The sequence below is a fragment of the Leucopleurus acutus genome (genome assembly GCF_964270905.1).
Source record: "Leucopleurus acutus genome assembly, chromosome: X".
NCBI classification, from domain to species: domain Eukaryota; kingdom Metazoa; phylum Chordata; class Mammalia; order Artiodactyla; family Delphinidae; genus Leucopleurus; species Leucopleurus acutus.
In genome coordinates, this window is record NC_139148.1 from 68,229,929 (window position 1) to 68,249,342 (window position 19,414).

Below are 19,414 nucleotides of genomic sequence, written 5' to 3' on the forward strand. Positions count from 1 at the left end.
ACCAAAACAAAAGATTTTCAATTCAACAGACTAAGAATATCCAGAAAAGCCCTTAAAGACAATAACAAATTGTTGTAGCTTGACCATGTGTTTTTAAAAGATTTATAAGAACACATGTTGAAAGAATCAAAACCTATCTGGGACTGAAAGAGTAAATGTCAGTTAGGACTGAAAAAGAAAAAAGCAGCCCTGCAATTAATCAGGCTGGGAGGACAGACACAGATAAAGCCAGCTGAAAAGTTAACAGGAAACACTGTTTTTCCCAAGGTCATGCAGCAATTGTAAAATATCATAGCGACTCCTTCTTTGGGTGATTACAGCTTTCTTACCAATGATGCCCCCATCCTCACTTTGGTATTTTCATTTATTACTGGAGCGAGATACCCAAGTCCTAAACCGCCCAGCTTCATGACCACACCCAACCCGTAGTTAATACCCACTTCTCTCAATTTACCTCAGAATCAGCCACCAATCCAGAACTAATCCTGGCTTCCTTCAGACACTCCTCAAAATTCTTCGGTGGTAAGCCAAAATTTACTAAAGACACTTCCCTCCTCCCTCTTGCCCAGAGGCCTTCCACGGTGCCTCAGCAGTACACTCCCTCACTAAGAGTAAATAAATTTGATTTTTTCAAACTACAGGCTTGTTCCTGGTGGTCTTTGTTTGATGAGACTTGCACAAGGTAAGTTATTTTGAATTACCCTACACATTCAGCAGTTTAGTACTGATAAAAGCCCTCCTCGCTACAAAACAAACAAAAACAAAAACAAAACACACTTGAACTGGACTTCCCTGGTGGTGCAGTGGTTAAGAGTCAGCCTGCCAATGCAGGGGACACGGGTTTGAGCCCTGGTCCAGGAAAATCCCACATGCTCTGGAGCAACTAAGCCCGTGAACCACAACTACTGAAGCCCACGTGCCTAGACCCCGTGCTCCACTACAAGAGAAGCCACTGAAATGAGAAGCCCGTGTACCACAACAAAGAGTAGCCCCTGCTTGCCACAACTAGAGAAAGCCCGTGCTCGGCAATGAACAGCCAACACAGCCAAAAATAAATTAATTAATTAATTAAAAACACTTGAACCTAAACCAGAAAATCACTAACCACAAGAAAATTTCACTGCCGATAAGGATGAATAACTCACTGAATTCTACGGCTTATATCACAGGAAATATCTGATCAATGATGCTAAGAGATAATGACATCTACCATATCTTTGCCTGCCAAAGCCAGGAAACTACCATATCTGCTGGGAAAAAGAGTATATCATCGTGCTTGCTTCAGCAGCACATATACTAAAATTGGAAGGATACAGAGAAGATTAGCATGGCCCCTGCACAAGGATGACACACAAATTCGTGAAGCGTTCCATATTTAAAAAAAAAAAAGAGTATATCATCAACTTGGCATCAAGCTCCAGATAAAAACCAGATGTGTGCAAATGGGTGATATTATTCGATTTTTAACACAAATGAGTCACATAACTCTTGAGCAATTTTATCTGTCACCTACAATCTAATAACATGCTATACAAAGTGTTCATGAAATCCTTGTGTAATTTCCTAATTTTTAAACTTTAATACAGATTATATAAAAAGTAGAATATTTCCAATTCTTCTGCAACTGGCATTGAAAGATAAACTGAATTAATTGTTTAAAAAATAGGTCAAGCTAACTTCCATAGAAGCCATAAACAACCCAGAGAGTTTAAAGGTGCCTCTTTACCAGTAATGCTTTGGAAATAGCAGGTCTAGCTATTTTAAAGAATAATCTCAACCCCTTTGCTAGGCCAGCCCTATGAGAGGAATGAAGGACAAAGGACATTATTACCAAAAGCATGTTCTAATATGATGCCTATAGCATCAAGAAATGTTTTAAAATCCACTAAAACAACTTCATAACAATAAAGCAAAGTTGTGACCTTCTAAGAAATAGTAGTTATATACCTACCTCAAAGACAAACCTCAAGAATGTGGGGGTAAGGTAGAGGATGAAGGAGGGAGAGGGGTGCTTTCAGCAAAAGCTTAAGACAATCAAAACAGTACCAGGCTCAACCGATAATTGCTAACCAAATAAAAGACTTAAGGCTTTATACACACAAGGCAGAAAGGATTATTGTTCACAGATCAGACTTCTTACACCACACCCATCACTATCAACATCATCTTCAAAAACAGTTTTTCAGGAAACAAGCTGTATTTAAAGAGGGCTAAAATATTCTTGGATTAGTCTTTTCTCTTTTACAAAAAAGTCAATTGATTAACATTTGTAGTTTTATTTTTTAACTTTTATTAAAAAATAAAATAATAGCATATATACGACCTTATGATTGGTTAAAATGCAGTTGAACATATCAATCAACTCCTATAGGTAGAGAGGACAATAACAGACCAAGAAAATACTCTGCCAAGAATATTGGAAATTGACTCATGAAATTCAGTGTTAATTCCAGATTTAAAATGACTAGTGTTTTCTGTGTGAAACTTGGTTTGGGATTTCCCAAAATAGCTCTAACAACAAATTAATATAAAGTCTTAAAAGAAGCCAGAAAAAAGGGCAAAAATGAATTTTAATAAAACCTGAAAACTGTAGTAGAAGCACAACAGAATTATTTCTTTCATGGATTTGATGCTACTATGAATCAAATTATATCTCTGAAACCTTAACCACACAGAGTAACAGCTTCACAGTCTTTAAGGCTGATGCCATTCCCACCCCTTAACACCCATCCACAGTACAATTTAAGTAAACCTAGTAAGTCCTACAGGCTATTGGTATTCATGGTCATTGAATGTCTTATTGCTAGGATAATATCATATAAGATATGGCAAAGAAACAATATTTCTAATTCCATTCAGGCTTTCTGCAAAGTTCACTTAATATAATTTGGGAATAAATATCCTAAATCTTTATTTTACTATCTTCTTCTAAACCATTTAATTTGATTTGGTTATCATACAGACATTTTAATTTTAGACTGCCTTTTCCTCCAAATAAACAAATCTAAACTGTTTTACAGCTTCCCTTTGTGAACTATAAAGTTCTATTTCTATAAGGTACTGGGTAAAATGTATAGAACAAATACTAAAAGATCCTTTTAGAATACTCTGGTGTATGTTGAAAGAAAAAGCTAAAGAAATGACAAAGAATAATGGGGAAAGGAAAAAAGTGTTCTTAATAGGATTAAACAGAAATTATTTTTTCATTATATTTTACATGATCATACTAAGACACAACAAAATCTACTTTCTTTCAAATAAAGGAACTAAAATTATTATCCTAATATTAATATAATATTGATTCCAGAAATGGATACAAGGGGCTAAAAACTCATATAAGCTATATAAAACCATAAAAATGCCTTTAAAAGGGATGCTTCCGTTTCCATGTGGCAGCAATCATAGCACTTCCATTCATTTAATATTTAGTGAGCACTCACAATGTAGCACTTACAAAAGACTCTGAGTTTATATTCCAGTTCTAATTACTTGCAGGTGTGACAAGAATCCCTTGCTCCTCTCCAGATACAAGAAAGTAATAACTTTAGAAGCAACTTGCTTCATGCATAATTATCAAGTACAAAAAGGAGGAAGGTGAAGTGGAGGGAAGCAGGCAACAAAAAGCAAGGCTTGGCCAAAGTGTGATGCACGGGCAAGAGACGAGAACTACATAAAATCAGAGGGAGAATGACAAATATTCCTGGCAGAAACCCAGCCAACCTCAACCAAATAAAGTTTACCTTAGAGTACTTTCTTTCAATTTACATTTACATATTAACAAGAGGTAGATTTCCCACCTCCAAGTGAATTCTGGCTTTAAGTTGACATATAACCATACAATGGCCAATAAGTCAAGAGCCAATCAATGTTAAATGGAAGCTTATGGCAACAGATAAATATGAATTTGGCTACAGAGTTAATACAAGCCTCCTGAGTTGTATAAGTTGTAAATTACAGGCCTACTACATAAATTACAGGACATTGCTATATGTCAATTGTACTAAAGATAAAAGAGGTAAAAAAAGGTTTAGAGTCTTACAGCATCATGCCCTTGACTCAGTTTAGAAATACAAGCATGTACATTTGTTCCTTGGGTATAATGTTAAGTCTCAAACTAAAATGAACAAGGCATCTTGCTGCCATTTCTATGGATAATTTTATGAAAATTGTTTAGAATGTGATAATTAGGACAATTTCTGAAACTCTTACCATGATGGGTAATAACTATAATACTAGTTCTTCCAAATATTCATTTCAAACAGACATGAAACAGATTTTCAAAATTATTTCTGTACTGACAAACTCTCAAAGCAGAGCTGTACTTGTATGAAATTATATTTTCAAGTTTTAATATGACCACTACAAAGTTTCCAAAACAACTACTAATTTTTAAAGGGATGAAGAAATAACAATACATAGTGATTATAGTGCAAGATCTCAAACAATACTACAAATATTAATTACATATGCCCCAGGATTTCTTTCAGTGGCATTAGGTATTAATACTGTTTTGAAAGAAAAAGACTCACAGGCATAGAAAACTTATGGTTACCAAAGGGAATGGTGGTGGGGGAGGGAAGAAAAATCAGGAGTTTGGGATTAACACATACACACTACTATTTATAAAACAGAAAAACAACAAAGACCTACTGTATAGCACAGGGAACTATATTCAGTATCTTGTAATAAACTATAATGGAAAAGAATCTGAAAAAGAATTGATAGATATACATATATGTTACTGAATCACTGTGCTGTACACCTGAAACTAACACAACATTGAAAATTAACTATACTTCAATTTTAAAAAGTTAAAAAAAGAATAAGACAGGGACTTAATATGAAAAGTACTGTTTTGAATTTAGTTCAATTTTTTTCCTCTGATTTAATTTGACACAATGCAAAACCAACTTGATTAGTCAAGCATACAGCTAATGAGGTGGCATGACTGGAGCTTAGACCTGTAATAATGTAAATATAGGCATTGTTGGTCTTGCCCTATAGGAATTTGGAAATTCATTCCTGGTAAATTTATTTATTTATTTTTCCTGGTAAATTTAAGTACACATATATTTAAAGTATTACAGCTGTTAATCTGGAGAATGTAATCTGGGAATTAACTCCCAAGTTCCATTCCCATGCTCCCTCTCCTCCACTTCATTAAATTACTAAATAACATTGCTGATTAACTGCACAAAAGATGGGAACATTTGAATAAATAATCCAATATAGTAGAGAGTACAGAAGGTCAGAATTTTATTGGTTTTGGCCAAAGACAATTGTAAAACTTTAATTGGAAAGAAGTGGCACAATATGATCTTTAAAGTGAGTTACTAAAATCATAATAGGAAATGCTAAAGGCAGTTTCTAAGTACAAAAATTGGAAATATTCCAGGTTAAGTATATAAAGTGAATCATTAGGCAATATATTATTACCAAATTATGCACCTATCCAGAGGGCTGCTTACGGATTCCCACACTGGTCTAGATCTGCACTGTCCATTGGCTATATGCGGTTACTGAATGTCAAATTACTTAAAGTTCCATAAAATTAAAAACTTAGACCTCAGATACAATAGCCACATGTGACTAGTGGCTACTGTTTTGGGTATCACAGGATAGAACATTTCCATTATCACTGAAAGTTCTATTGGGTAGCACTATACTATATAAAATACCAGTTAAAGTGAGTGCCAAGAAATAACTGGTACAATTCCAACTATACTGAATAAAATTTTAAACGTGGGACATATCTCTTTACGATAAAAATTCTACAGAAAGTAGGAATAGGGACTTCCCTGGTGGTCCAGTGGTTAAGAATCCACCTTCCAATGCAGGGGATGCAGGTTCGATCCCTGGTCGGGGAACTAAGATCCCACATGCTGCAGGGCAACTAAGCCCATGTGCCGCAACTACTGAGCCCACGCACCACAATTACAGAGCCCACATGCTTTGGAGCCCGTGCGCCCACGCACCACAACTAGAGAGAGCCCATGCAATGCAATGAAAGATCCCGTGTGCCACAAATAAGACCCGACGCAACCAAAAATAAAATAAGTTTTTTTTAAAAAAAGGAAGTAGAAATAGAAGGGAACATCCTCAACCTGATAAAGAGCATCTACAATCATACTTAATGGTGAAAGATTGCCTGCTTTCCCTCTAAGATCAGGAATAAGGCAAGAACATCCAGTCTTACCACTTCAATTCACCATTGTACTTGAGGTACAAGCAGTTCAAGGCAAAAAAAACAAAAAACAAAACACTATAAGGCATAAAAGATTACAAAGGATAAAGTGAACCTGTCTTTATTTGTGGACAACATGATCATCCATGTAGAGAATCCCAAAGAATCTCAAAAAAGAAAAAAAGGCTATTAGATCTAGTTAGTGAATTTTGGATTAGCAATATACAAAAAAAAAACAACAACTGTGTTTACTAACAACAACTGGAAACTGCAATTTTAAAATATATAATTTAAAATAGCATCAGAAACCCTTAGGGAAATATCTCACAAAACATTGCTGTAAGAAATGTAAAAAGACCTAAATAAATGGAGAATTATACTATGTTCCTGGAATGAAAGGCTCAATGTTAAGATATTAATTTTCCCCAAATTGATCCACAGATTCAATGTAATCCCAAACAAAATCTCAGTTGCTTCTTTTTATAGAAATTGAGACACTAATTCTAAAATTATACATTGCTAGTAGGAATACAAAATGGGATAGCTACTTTTGATATAATTTGATAGTGTCTTAAAGTTAAACCTGCACTTACCATATGATCCAACAATCCACTACCTAGCTATTTACCCAGAGAAAGGAAAACAGATGTTCATGCAACAACCTGTACAAGAATATTTATAGGCCTTTATTTATAATAGCCAAACTCTGAAACAACCCAAATGTCCATCAATAGATGAATGAACATACAGAATCCAGTGTACCTATACAACAGAATACAACTTGGTGAAATGATATGCATGAATCAAAAAAGAATTAGGTCTAAGTGAAATCAAACAGACACAAAAGGCTACATACTATATAATTTCATTTAGATGACATTCTAAATAAGGCAAAAGTACAGTGATAGATTAGTGGTTTCCAGGGATTGAGGAATAGGGCATTGACTGCAATGAGGCATGAAAGAAATTTAAGGGGTGATAAAAATGTTCCATATTTTATTGTGTTGGTGGTGGTTATACAAATGTATTCATTTGTCAAAACTCATTGAACTGCACACTTAAAAAGGCAGAACTTGGGAATTTCCTGGCGGTCCAGTGGTTACGACTCAGGGCTTTCATTGCCAGGACAGGTTCGATCCCTGTTGGGGGAACTAAGATCCCACAAGTCATGCGGCGTGGCCAAAAGAAATGGGGGGAGAACCTTTTTATGTAAATCATACATACACCATAATATATGACTTAAAAAATAAAAAATGATGTGGCTAATCCTTTATCTTTTGAGTTCTAAGTGTAGATCTGTTATAAAAGGAAGTATTGGTAACATCTGACCATGAAATGTTTTTTTTTTTTCCTTTGGCCGCCCCACACAGCTTGTGGGATTTTAGTTCCCCAACCAGGGACTGAACCTGGGCTCTCGGCAGTGAGAATGTGGACTCCTAACCACTGGACCGCCAGGGAATTCCCCATTAAATGGTTTAGAAATAGACTGGAAGGCAAGCAGTGTAACGTATGCCAGTCACATACTTCTCTGGGCTTTGGATTTTTCTGCTCTAAACGGGGGTTTGCAACCCAGTTTCCTAAATCTGCTCCCAGGAAACTTTCAGAATGTTACAGGTGTTCTGGGAAAAGGATTTCCACTGCCAAATTACTTAGATAATGCTCCCCTTAAGATGATTCACAATGCATTTCAGCATATGAAAGGATCTGAGCAGTCCTACGTGCATTCATTTCTTTCTGTATTTTTTTAAACTCAGTGTTTCCCACATTTAATTGACCAAGGAACCCTTTTATCAAGAAATAGTTTTGCCAAAAGTTCTTTCTAGTGCTAAGATTCTGTGATAAAACCTTCAAGACTTACCTTCATGATTAAGTTTTATTTATACAGGGAAACTATAAAACTGATTTTAAAGTAGCTATGGAAAGCTGTACCCCACAAGGAGAAAACTGTCTCAAATAACAAATTTTAAAAGATTTTCTACTTATCTTGTTTACTTTCGTAGTCAACTCCTCTGAGTTTTTATCAGGTTCTGAATTTTAAATATGTTGAACTTAAGTATCTTGACTAGTATATACTACATGAAAATACATCATGATTGAGTTATCTCTATTTCAATAGCTCATCCCCAAATAACATGGCAGATTTAAGAATGTGAAAGCATCAGTGACAGGGACACTAAAATTCCTAAGCAATTACCATTATGAATAACAAAATGATTGTCAGAATGTAAAGCATTTACTGTACAAAACCAACAGAAGTTTGAATGTATATGCACAGTAGAAAGAATTTTTTAAAAGAGAAGGAAAGAGGGACTTCCCTGGTGGTCCAGTGGTCAAGACTCCATGCTCCCAATGCAGGGGGCCTGGGTTCGATCCCTAGTCAGGGAACTAGATCCCACATGCCACAACTAAAGATCCCACAAGCGGCAATGAAGATCTCATGTGCCACAACTAAGACCGGGCGCAGCCAAATAAATAAATATTTTTAAAAAAGAGAAAGAGGGCTTCCCTGGTGGCGCAGTGATTGAGAGTCCGCCTGCCGATGCAGGGGACACGGGTTCGTGCCCCGGTCCAGGAAGATCCCACATGCCACAGAGCAGCTAGGCCTGTTAGCCATGGCTGCTGAGCCTGCACGTCCGGAGCCTATGCTCCACAACGGGAGAGGCCACAACAGTGAGAGGCCTGCGTACCGCAAAAAAGAAAAAAAGAAAGAAAGAAAAAAAGAGAAAGAGAAGGAAAGAAAGAATAAAGAAATATTGAAAACCTAATACTCTACAGGTTGCTCTTCAGTGCTTCACATGTGACCACTGAAGGAAGTATAAAGCATATAAACAATGTTGATAGTACGACTAAGACTATTATACCTTTTGAACATAAATAAATGCATGAAAAATAAAAGCTATCTCAATTCAATTCAATAAATTAATTATGAATAAAGCTTAAGGGAAAAGTGAACACCAGAAAATTCTGGATGATAAACAAACTGCCCCTGAAAATGAAAAAAAAATAAAAAAGTTAAAAACACCATGTCCAACTAGACCCAACCCAGTAGTCTACTTTTTCCAGTAATATCCAGGCTATGGAAGAGTAGTGTTAGCAATATATATCAAAGAATCCAATTTATCTTAATAACACTTATGAATCTTTATCAATGACTTCATCTAAATATTTTTAAAAATTATTTCTAGTCTAAATTTATTTAACCTCTTTGGGTAAATAAGTTCTATAAGCTAATTACATAAAATAGTATTCCTTAAAAAAAGTAATCTTATTTTTCAATTTGAATTTAAAGCATATTCTCTGGGCACTAGGCACTATATAAAATAATGTAATTTTTCAGAAGAGTGAGAAAATAGGAAAAGAGTGGCAGTTACTCATCTTGCTGCTTGGTTCTGTACATTCTTTGCAAGAATTAACTTTAGTATAAATGGATTTGTTAGCTAGATCTCAGGAACCACTACTATTATTTCTTCATAATGGTCTGGCCAGAGATGACCCAGGAATAATATGAATGGGACATGTGAATTTCAGTAAACTACAAGTGGGAAGGGTGATTTTTTCCTTTTAATAAAGACATAAAATTTATTACATCATTATAAGTTTGGCAAGCAGCTATAAGCAGAATGTACTTTTGCTTCCTTCTGAAATCTATCTTTACATAGTTCCTGTAAAATCTTTGAGCTCAGCACAGATATATGTAAATAGACATCCATATGGTAAAAAACACCTGAAATATATAAAAAAGGAAATGCTTCTGCTAAGAGGAAAGAAAGAAAGAAAGAAAGAAAGAAAGAAAGAAAGAAAGAAAGAAAGAAAGAAAGAAAGAAAGGAAGGAAGGAAGGAAGGAAGGAAAGAGAAAGAGAGAAAGGGAGAAAGGGAGAAAGAAAGAAAGAGAGAGAAAGAGAGAAGGAGAGAAAGAGAGAGAGAAGGAGAGAAGGAGAGAAAGGAAGAAAGGAATAAAGAAAGGAAGAAAGGAAGGAAGGAAGAAAGAGAGAAAAATAGAAAGAAAGAAAGGAAGGAAGGAAGGAAGGAAAAAAAAGAAAGGGAGGGAAGACAGGAGAGGAGAAGAGTGGAGGAGAGGGAGGGGAAGGGGAAGGGAGAGGAGGAGGAGCGGAGGAGGAAGGGAGGGGGAGGGGGAGGAGGGGAAGGGGAGGAGGAGAGGCCAGGGGAAGAGAAAGAAAGAAAATGAATTTTAAAAAAAGGTTACCTTTTACAAAACCATGATTATATTTGCTTTACATAAAAATGCTTTAGGGCTTCCCTGGTGGCACAGTGGTTGAGAGTCCGCCTGCCGATGCAGGGGACACGGGTTCGTGCCCCAGTCCGGGAGGATCCCACATGCCGTGGAGCTGCTGGGCCCATGAGCCATGGCCGCTGAGCCTGTGCGTCCGGAGCACAGGCTCTGCAACGGAAGAGGCCACAACAGTGAGAGGCCCCCGTACCGCAAAAAAACAAAAAAAAAGCTTTAAAAAATCTGGACCAACCATGAAACTCTTCAAGAATGTAAGCAGTTTGTTTATACTTCAGATTTAATTCTGGTACGTATTTTTGGCTGTATAATGAGTTCAGGAAGGAACAAATTAAGAATATGTTTATAACTCACATGGACATTACTCACCCACATTTGGAGGTTTCACATAATTTACAGGTAGTTCTGGAGGTCTGCCTCTATGTAGAGCTGCAAAAGCAGAGCCATTCCATAGCGTACTCTTACAGTCTATACAGAAAGATTCAAAAGTTAGTCAAGGCATAGAACAGTTTTTTTTAACTGTACCCTAGAGGCAAATATCTGTTTTCAATTTTATTTATTGAAATACATTTTTAACTATTAAAACCACAATAAGAAATAACATGCGTATGTTTAAAAGTGTTATAATCTATATTATGATAGGTGAACACCAATGCCTTAATATTATCATCAGGATATTTTATTTCCATGCTGATATAGAACCAAAGCTTTTATTATACATATATTTGAATCTTATGTAAATATGTCATGGATTAATAAGGTTTTAAGTTTATATTAATAAGGTTTTAAGTTTACATGATCTTTAGGCTTATACACATCTGCTCATATAAAACTGTATAAGCAAGGAAATGAATACAGCACAAGTATGCCAGGTAAAATTCAGAAACATTTATACTTCGTGTATGCTAATGTTATGGAGCGCCTGCCAGCTGTGCCATAACAGGTAACACTGCATATCAGATGATAATTGAGTAAAAATAGTTGTGTTTTTTATCTTTAATGTTTATGTCAAAAAATTCAAGCAAATACAAAATATTCCTAATAATTCAACTTTGAAACAAAAATATTCTACTACTCTCTTGAAAGGTTTCAAATTAACTGAATTAAAGAATTTCCTTAAATTAAGATATTTAAAAACTGACATCATTTATGTAACTATTTATATTTGTAAATTAGGATTTTTAAAACATTATGCTAAATAAACAAAACATAGAAATAAATTGGTTGCTAGATCTGAAGTATTTAATTCACTAAGGCATCCTAAATGCCTAATTTCTCATTTTTACATTCAGAAAATTCTATCTATATAATTTACATATGGGGGTTCCGTGTAAAACTTTGGGAGAAATCTGTAAAAGACTGAAAAATAGTGGAGTAGAGAAACTGTTACTGAACACTGATGGATTGATTTTTTTTTAATATTTTTAATTATAAACATAGTTATATATCATAATTTTCATTTACCTGTTATGAAATACCCAATGTGATTAGGATGATATCAAGACTCAAAGATTAAGAACATCAAAATGTAATGAAAGAATATTTTATGTATTTATACTGTACTAATCAGAGCAGCGATCTTTTGAGATTTCTATTCCACAGGATTACAAAGAGATTTTATAGTCTTTACCTCTATAGTATTCACTGTTTTACTGAAAAGGGCTCCATTTAGGCCTCTAAAAATTTACTTGTACACTAGGAAAATAAAAACAAGATTGGCAAGATAAGAAAAACTAAAAGAAAATTAGTATTTAGAAAAGCATGGGAACATTTAATTAACATAAAAACACACTACTCTCGACTCCTTCCTCTAAAAACTGTAAAAATCTTACCTTTGGCATCCCGTAACAGAGACTGCCGACCAACACCTAGTAATGTCTGTACCCCAGGAACACTCTGAGGGATCTCCTTATCTAGTAAGGGACCAATCCGCTCACAAATTTTAAGGAGGTAGTCTGGAGGAATGTGTGCATTGGCTGCCACCTAAAAAGCATAAGTAAAATACAGGAAAACAAATTTGGTTTAAAAACATTAATCTAGTCCATTACCAAACTGTTCCATCATGGAAAAAAGTACAATTTTAAAACACACAAGGAAAATAACATTTTAAATATTTAATACTTCAACCAAATTTAAGAAACAGCTACAAAAATTAAGCATCATTTAAACAAGTGATAACACATAAATGACATGGCAGTTTAACTTACTTTTTCGTGCCTTGATTAAATCATTTGCTTAGCTGTTAATCTAATGCAATAAGCATTACAAAACAGCAAAAAGGATCATGCCTAAAAATCAAAGTACAAAGATGATGGGTAAACTCTACTAGTACTTGATCAGCAGTGATCAAGAATCAGAGAACCTAGATTCTATATAAATGATAAGAATGCAAACAAAAGGTAATACTTGCACCAAACTCTCACTTAAGTCCCTTTAGGATTAACAGGACACATTTGCTTAATTAAAGCAGAACTCTTTCTCCTAAAAAAGTTAATTGGTTTTCAAAAGAGTATCAAATTAATGATTATTTTAAATACCATGTTCTAAACAAGCTATGTACTCAAAATTCATTGCAACATTAACTCATTTTTTTCCTCCAAGTGCTTTATTTATTTATTTTAACATTAACTCATCTTTAAAACACAAGTAAATTTCTGAAGATGATTAACTAATGTAGATAGGAATGAGACAATAAAACAACAAAACTGGTTTTCATTTTTTATCTAAGCTAATGTTAAAGTTACTGATGTGTTTCATAAATACCTAATTATTAAAACAGTAAAGAGTAAACTAGAACATTAAAAATCCTTAGATAAAAAGAACATCTACATTCTCATCTTGACAAAAGGCCCTAAAATCTACTTACAGTTACAATGCCAATTTTTATAAGTGCTACAGAGATAAATATATATATATATATACATATATATACCTACCATCACATAGGACACATATCAATATAATACTTCCAAGTCAAAAACAATATAACTCAAAGGAATAATTTTGTAAATCATCCCTAATGATCACCAGAAGAGATTATGTGTGTTCTTGATAAATACTGGTTCACTGAATCAATGAATGAATAAAAACCAAAGTCTACCTATAAGTAATATCATATGAACTCACAGAGGAAAAATCTTTCTCCTATCAGGGTGCCTTTTTTGTTTTCTTAGGAAACACAGGTCAAAGAACTACAATCCAACATGTATTTAGGAATCTGGGAATAAATGATTCTATTGTGATTTTTTAAAATTATTTCCTGCCAATTATCTTTTGTAAGTCCCTGAAGAAACAAATTTTAATCTACCAAAATCACTGGGGCCTGGCAACTGTCATGATGGTCAGGAAGAATGGCAACTTATGGGACTTCCCTGGCACAGTGATTAAGACTCCATGCTTCCACTGCAGGGGGCACGGGTTCGACCTCTGGTCAGGGAACTAAGATAAAAAAAAGAAGAAGAAGAATGGCAACTTAACCTGATTATTTGCATCTACAAGGTTTAGCTTCTGGATTGGGACAAAGGATCAAGCAAATTCTTTCAGTTATTTCACACGTCTAGTTTTGTTTTCCAAGCAAGTAACTACATAGAACTAAAATATACAGGTAATATTAAAGTCAAAGTACGTGATGATTCAATCTAAAAACTTTTTTTTTTGTTACTTAGAGACACTGATGTCCTAAAATCCTAGTTTGTAATTCATTCTCTCCACAATAGGGCATTCCTAAATAGGCCTACGTGCAAATATAGTTAGTACTCCTAAAAACATATATCTCAAAGAAAAAAGCCTTAACATACTGCATATTAACATCTATAATATTTTATGCCTTTTTTCCCGCAACACTGTCTTGTATAAACTGGGCTTCTGATATCAGTCATTACCTTTTCACCAAGTAAATGTTATAAGGCTTTACACACAATGGTAGTTGTTGTCTTTAGTGGCATTTTCTTTTTTATCAATTTTCTTTTCCTCATTTCATTACCATCTCAAGAGTTATTCACTTGTTACACAAATCTACCCACCAACTTGCAATATATATACAGTAACATATAATCCAGAAAACGGGAGTTCTCTGATATGAATTTTTAGTATTACCCTCTTAAAGAAACCTGTCAGAATTATACCTTAAACTGAAACCTTAGGCCTCCTGGCTACTTCATTTTATAAAAACAATGATGCTTCATTTTCAGCTAGTTATATAAATGTTTTATCTATTCCTCAGTAATCATTTAAAAACATAGAATCATTAATTAAGCAACTAAAACAAGGCTCATCTACTCTCACATTCTCCCCCTTGAAAATTTGTATTATAAACTATTAAAGTTTACAAGTTTGCTTTTCACCCTATGCAACAGAAAATTGCTCAATTTCTAGGCAGTCCCATTCAAAAATCCATTCCTCTAAAATCAATAAAAATTTGATTGTAAAACAGCACAAGAGAAACAGAGATTCTATCAACACAATGGCAATAACAATACTTTTGAGTTTGAACGTGCTCTTTTCCTTTAAACAATATTTACAGGCTTCCAGACTATATCAGCACAGTTCTTGCAATGATAGTTTCTTCTAAATCAAACTTCAGGACTTATAAGTGGTATTAAACATTTACTTCAATCCATTTGCTTTGCCTAAAGCTGGAATTCCTTTTTTTAAAATTGTTTTTAAAAATAGGTATTTATTTATTTATTTATTTGGCTGTGCCTGGTCTTAGTTGTGGCATATGGGATCTTTAGTTGTGGCATTCGAACTCTTAGTTGGGGCATGTGGGATCTACTTCCCTGACTGGGGATCAAACCGGGCCCCTTGCATTGGGAGTGCAGAGTCTTAGCCACTGGACCACCAGGGAAAGTCCCCAAAGCTGGAATTTCTTAAAGGTGATCTTTTTAGGCATAAGAACTCTTATCCACCCTCAGTAATTACATTTCTAAGTTTTAAAAAAATTCTGTATTAGAATTACATGTGAATATAATGTAATATATCATAAAATGTAATATTGAAGATATGTATTAAAATATTCTATGAAATTTGTGGCTTATTAAAAGCCACTCTTTTTGATTAAAACTCAAAATATTCTAATTGCAGTTATTTAGCCAAATTTCTTTCTGGAATATAATGGCCAAGAAGTAACACAACAAGCACTTTGAGATCTGAAGAAGAAAGGCACTCTCTAAAAACAAAGTTCAAGAGCATAATACAAACTTTTGTATTATTCTGTAAAATAGCTCCAAGGAGTTAAATTATAGAACCTTTGAACTGGAAGGATCCTTATATACAATCAACTTAATTCCACATCTTACAGTAGGAAAAACAGATCCAGAGGAGTGAAGTTCAATGGTCACAATGAATGGACCAGAATCTGGGTCTCTGTGCCCACTGTTATTTCTATTACTGTCCCATTAAGGCAGCTGAAAAATCATGAAAGTAACACAAAGACTGGAAAAAATTAAAACTATAAATTTGATAAACTGAAAGAAATTAAATGAAGCCTAGATTATAAACCTTCTTGATAGGAACACTGGCTGACCTAAAGAGCAAATCTAACAACTGAAATCACCACACTTGAGAATCATTATGACAACTGAGAAGACCAGAAGGAATCCAGCTGGGCACTGAATAACATACAAAAGGTACCTAATCTCAGGGGGCCAGACCTGCACCAAGAGCTACATTTGAAATACTATTTTCAGATAGCCATGATAGCATTCTTACTTTGGCTTTTCGAAATAATAAGATCAGACAAGTAACTAAAAAACAAAGAAAATAGAATTGTGTGTTTTGTTTTATAACTAAAATCACTACACAGGTAAAATGAAGAATGAAACTGAGACCATATGCTGAAGAAGTAAAATGCAACATTTTCTCTGAGATTTGAAATGGGTTTTTTTGGGGGGGATAGAAAATGAACATCCATAAAGTTAGTCACATGACTTTTTGATATTTAGGGACAGGAAACAAAACAGATTTTGAAAAATACAGCAAGGCTTTAAATATATCAATATAAGTATAGTAGAGATAAGCACAGTACTTTGAAGTCTAAGAGCCTGGATTACTCAGGCTCTAAAATTTACTAGCTGTTACTCCTTCTGGCAGTATGATACTGTAGAAAAGACTTAGATTTGAATTTTTCCAGCATCCCCAGGATCCTACTTATATGACCTGCAAAGTTATTCAGTCTCTCTGAGCCTGAGCTTCCTCAACTGCAAAACAGGGAGTAATGATAACCACCTCATATTATTTGTAAAACAAAAACAAAATCATTCACTCATGCATTCATTCATTCAGACATTTGAAGTATAGGGATATAATGGAAAGATTAAACTGCTGCCCTAAAAAAATCCATAATCCCAGTGGGGGAAACAAACTAGTAGCTAGAAACAAATCAAATCTACAAGCGCCCAGAGGTTTAGTACAGAGAGCTAATGAAGCAAAGTACAGTACCTAATTTAGCCTGGGGGTAGGGGTTCTTGTCCAATTTCACACCTGAATTCTAAGTGAAAGTTAACAAGGCAGACAAAAGGAAGGGAAGGCATTCCAGGCAAAGAGAAAGGAACCCCCATCCAGTAAACACACTTTGCACAGTGACTAGTACATATATCTCCTCAATGTTTAAGATGCTCCTACACAACATTAAGTTAAAAAAAATAAAAATAAAAAACTCTATCCAGAGTATCTGATTTTGAAAGAAAAAAATGCCCATACTTGTACAAAAAAGATGAAAGAAAACATAAAAATCTAATAGTTTATTTTCTGCTTGATACTGTTCAGTAAAATATAAATGCCTGCAATAATCCAATATTATCTTTATAATTTAAAATTTGAGTTTTAATGTTTGCTGAATTTGAAGGAGGAGAAATGAAAAACTGGGAAGCAAAGGAAAGAAAACAGGCCTTTCCATTGTAGTAATACCACTGGTTAACAGGGTGGGCCACAAAGTGTTAAGACTTCCTATCATTTTCTTTTGAAAAAATTAATCATTGTTCATAGCATTTATTTTTATTTGTATTAGTTTTAAGATTTCCTCAGGAATGAGACAGGCAGAGCAATCCACCTAGGGCTCAAGTATTCTCTGGTTAATACTGCCTCAAGAAAGCACTAAAAGTACTATAACCCTGAGGTCAGATGATATCAAGACAAGAACAAGGGACCCACCCACAGTCTAGAAGTTTCTCAGTAGAGAAAGGCCCAATAAAAAGAACTCCATACTAGCTAGTAGATTAGTAAGCCTAAAAAATATATATCATGAAAACACTTCTAAGGGCTTCCCTGGTAGCACAGTGGTTGAGAATCTGCCTGCCAATGCAGGGGACACGGGTTCCAGACCTGGTCTGGGAAGATCCCACATGCCGCGGGGCAAGTAGGCCCAGGAGCCACAACTACTGAGCCTGCACGTCTGGAGCGTGGGCTCCGCAACAAGAGAGGCCACGATAGTAAGAGACCCGCGTACGGCGATGAAGAGTGGCCCCCGCTTGCCGCAACTATAGAAAGCCCTCGCACAGAAACAAAGACCCAACACAGCCAAAAAATTAATTAATTAATTAATTTTAAAAAGCTACAAACATCCATGACTTATAAAAAAAAGAAAAAAAGAAAACACTTCTAAAAAAGTTAAGAAAATTGAACAAGTAATAACTAAGAACCAGCTAATTATAAAGCACCATGGTAGATACTAAAAGGCATAAGAAAACATCTTCAACAAGGTAATTTAAAATACAAGAAATAAATTGTCAATAATGTATAGAAAATAAGATTAGGATAAGAAGAGATCAGTCAGAAGGGTTGAGGATCCCTGCAACAAGACATGGGAAAAACATACCTCCCACTTCTTAAAAATGAGTTAATACTATACCAGTATCATATTGAATTACTTTTCTGTAATACATAAAAATGCAAATAACACTAAATATCTTTTCACCTAGCGATCATTCCTTGCTTAACACAGATGCACTTCAAAGACACTCATTTTGGGCTCAATTCTGACATTTTTTAAGTGCTTTTCTTTTCTTTCTTTCTTTTTTTTTTTTTTTTTTTGTGGTACGCGGGCCTCTCACTGTTGTGGCCTCTCCCGCTGCGGAGCACAGGCTCCAGACATGCAGGCTCAGCGGCCATGGCTCATGGGCCTAGCTGCTCCGCGGCATGTGGGATCTTCCTGGACCGGGGCACGAACCTGGATCCCCTGCATCGGCAGGCGGACTCTCAACCACTGTGCCACCAGGGAAGCCTTAAATGCTTTAATGGTACTATTTTATATGTCCCTTACCTTATAAAAAATATTAGGAAAATTGGGTGGTGATAATTAGCCAATTACCCAAGAAAACATAAATTCTGGGGTCATAGTTCTTCAGATTTTAATGCTAACCATTCAAACTCTCTGTCCTATATTTAAAATGTAGTAACCAACTCATTTGCACTCATTTGCATTCTTTCATATTTAACTCATTTGGTCCACACAACAACCTTGCAAAACAGGTAGGGGTTTTTATTTTATAAATGAGGAAACTGAATCTCTGAGAGGTTAAGTAACTTGCCCAGGGTAGTTCAACGAGTAATGACTATCTCCTGGACTAAATCCTATGGCCTTTTCTACTACCCACAAAATCCTATTTGAGAAATGTCAAACAAAGGCATCTCTAAAATATGACACAAACACTATGTTGACTTTAAATTACTATTTTGCTCCCTATAAAAAAATTATTAATCAGTCAATAACCAACATCAGTAGAACTTCAACAGAAACACACAAACTAAACTAATATTCAAATGTCATAAAGGTGCTTTCTGGACAAAATTTTATAAGAAACATTCACCCAATCCAAATTCTTACTCTTTAACAGCAGCTCTCTTCGTTTCCTTAATACCATCTTATTTGTACTGAGATACCAGTTTTCCTAGGACTGATGCTATATCTCCAAAAGGATTTTAATCATTGAAAGTATGTTTCTAGAGCCCAAGTGTGGAAAAAAAAAGCCAGTGATCAATCCAGATGA

General features: G+C 34.9%; 1 protein-coding gene across 2 annotated transcripts in view; it reads right to left on the reverse strand.

Moving 5' to 3' along the window:
* BRWD3 (bromodomain and WD repeat domain containing 3) overlaps window positions 1-19,414 on the reverse strand; it is a gene marked incomplete at its 3' end in the record, with an annotated part of 120,625 nt that overhangs the window by 95,565 nt on the left and 5,646 nt on the right. For both annotated transcript variants that reach the window (XM_082865336.1, XM_082865335.1), the window contains exons 5-6: window positions 12,263-12,413; window positions 10,800-10,898 (exon numbers count right to left, since the gene is read on the reverse strand). In XM_082865336.1, coding sequence (XP_082721462.1) covers window positions 10,800-10,898; window positions 12,263-12,413 — 250 coding nt within the window. The remainder of the gene's footprint in view (window positions 1-10,799; window positions 10,899-12,262; window positions 12,414-19,414) is intronic.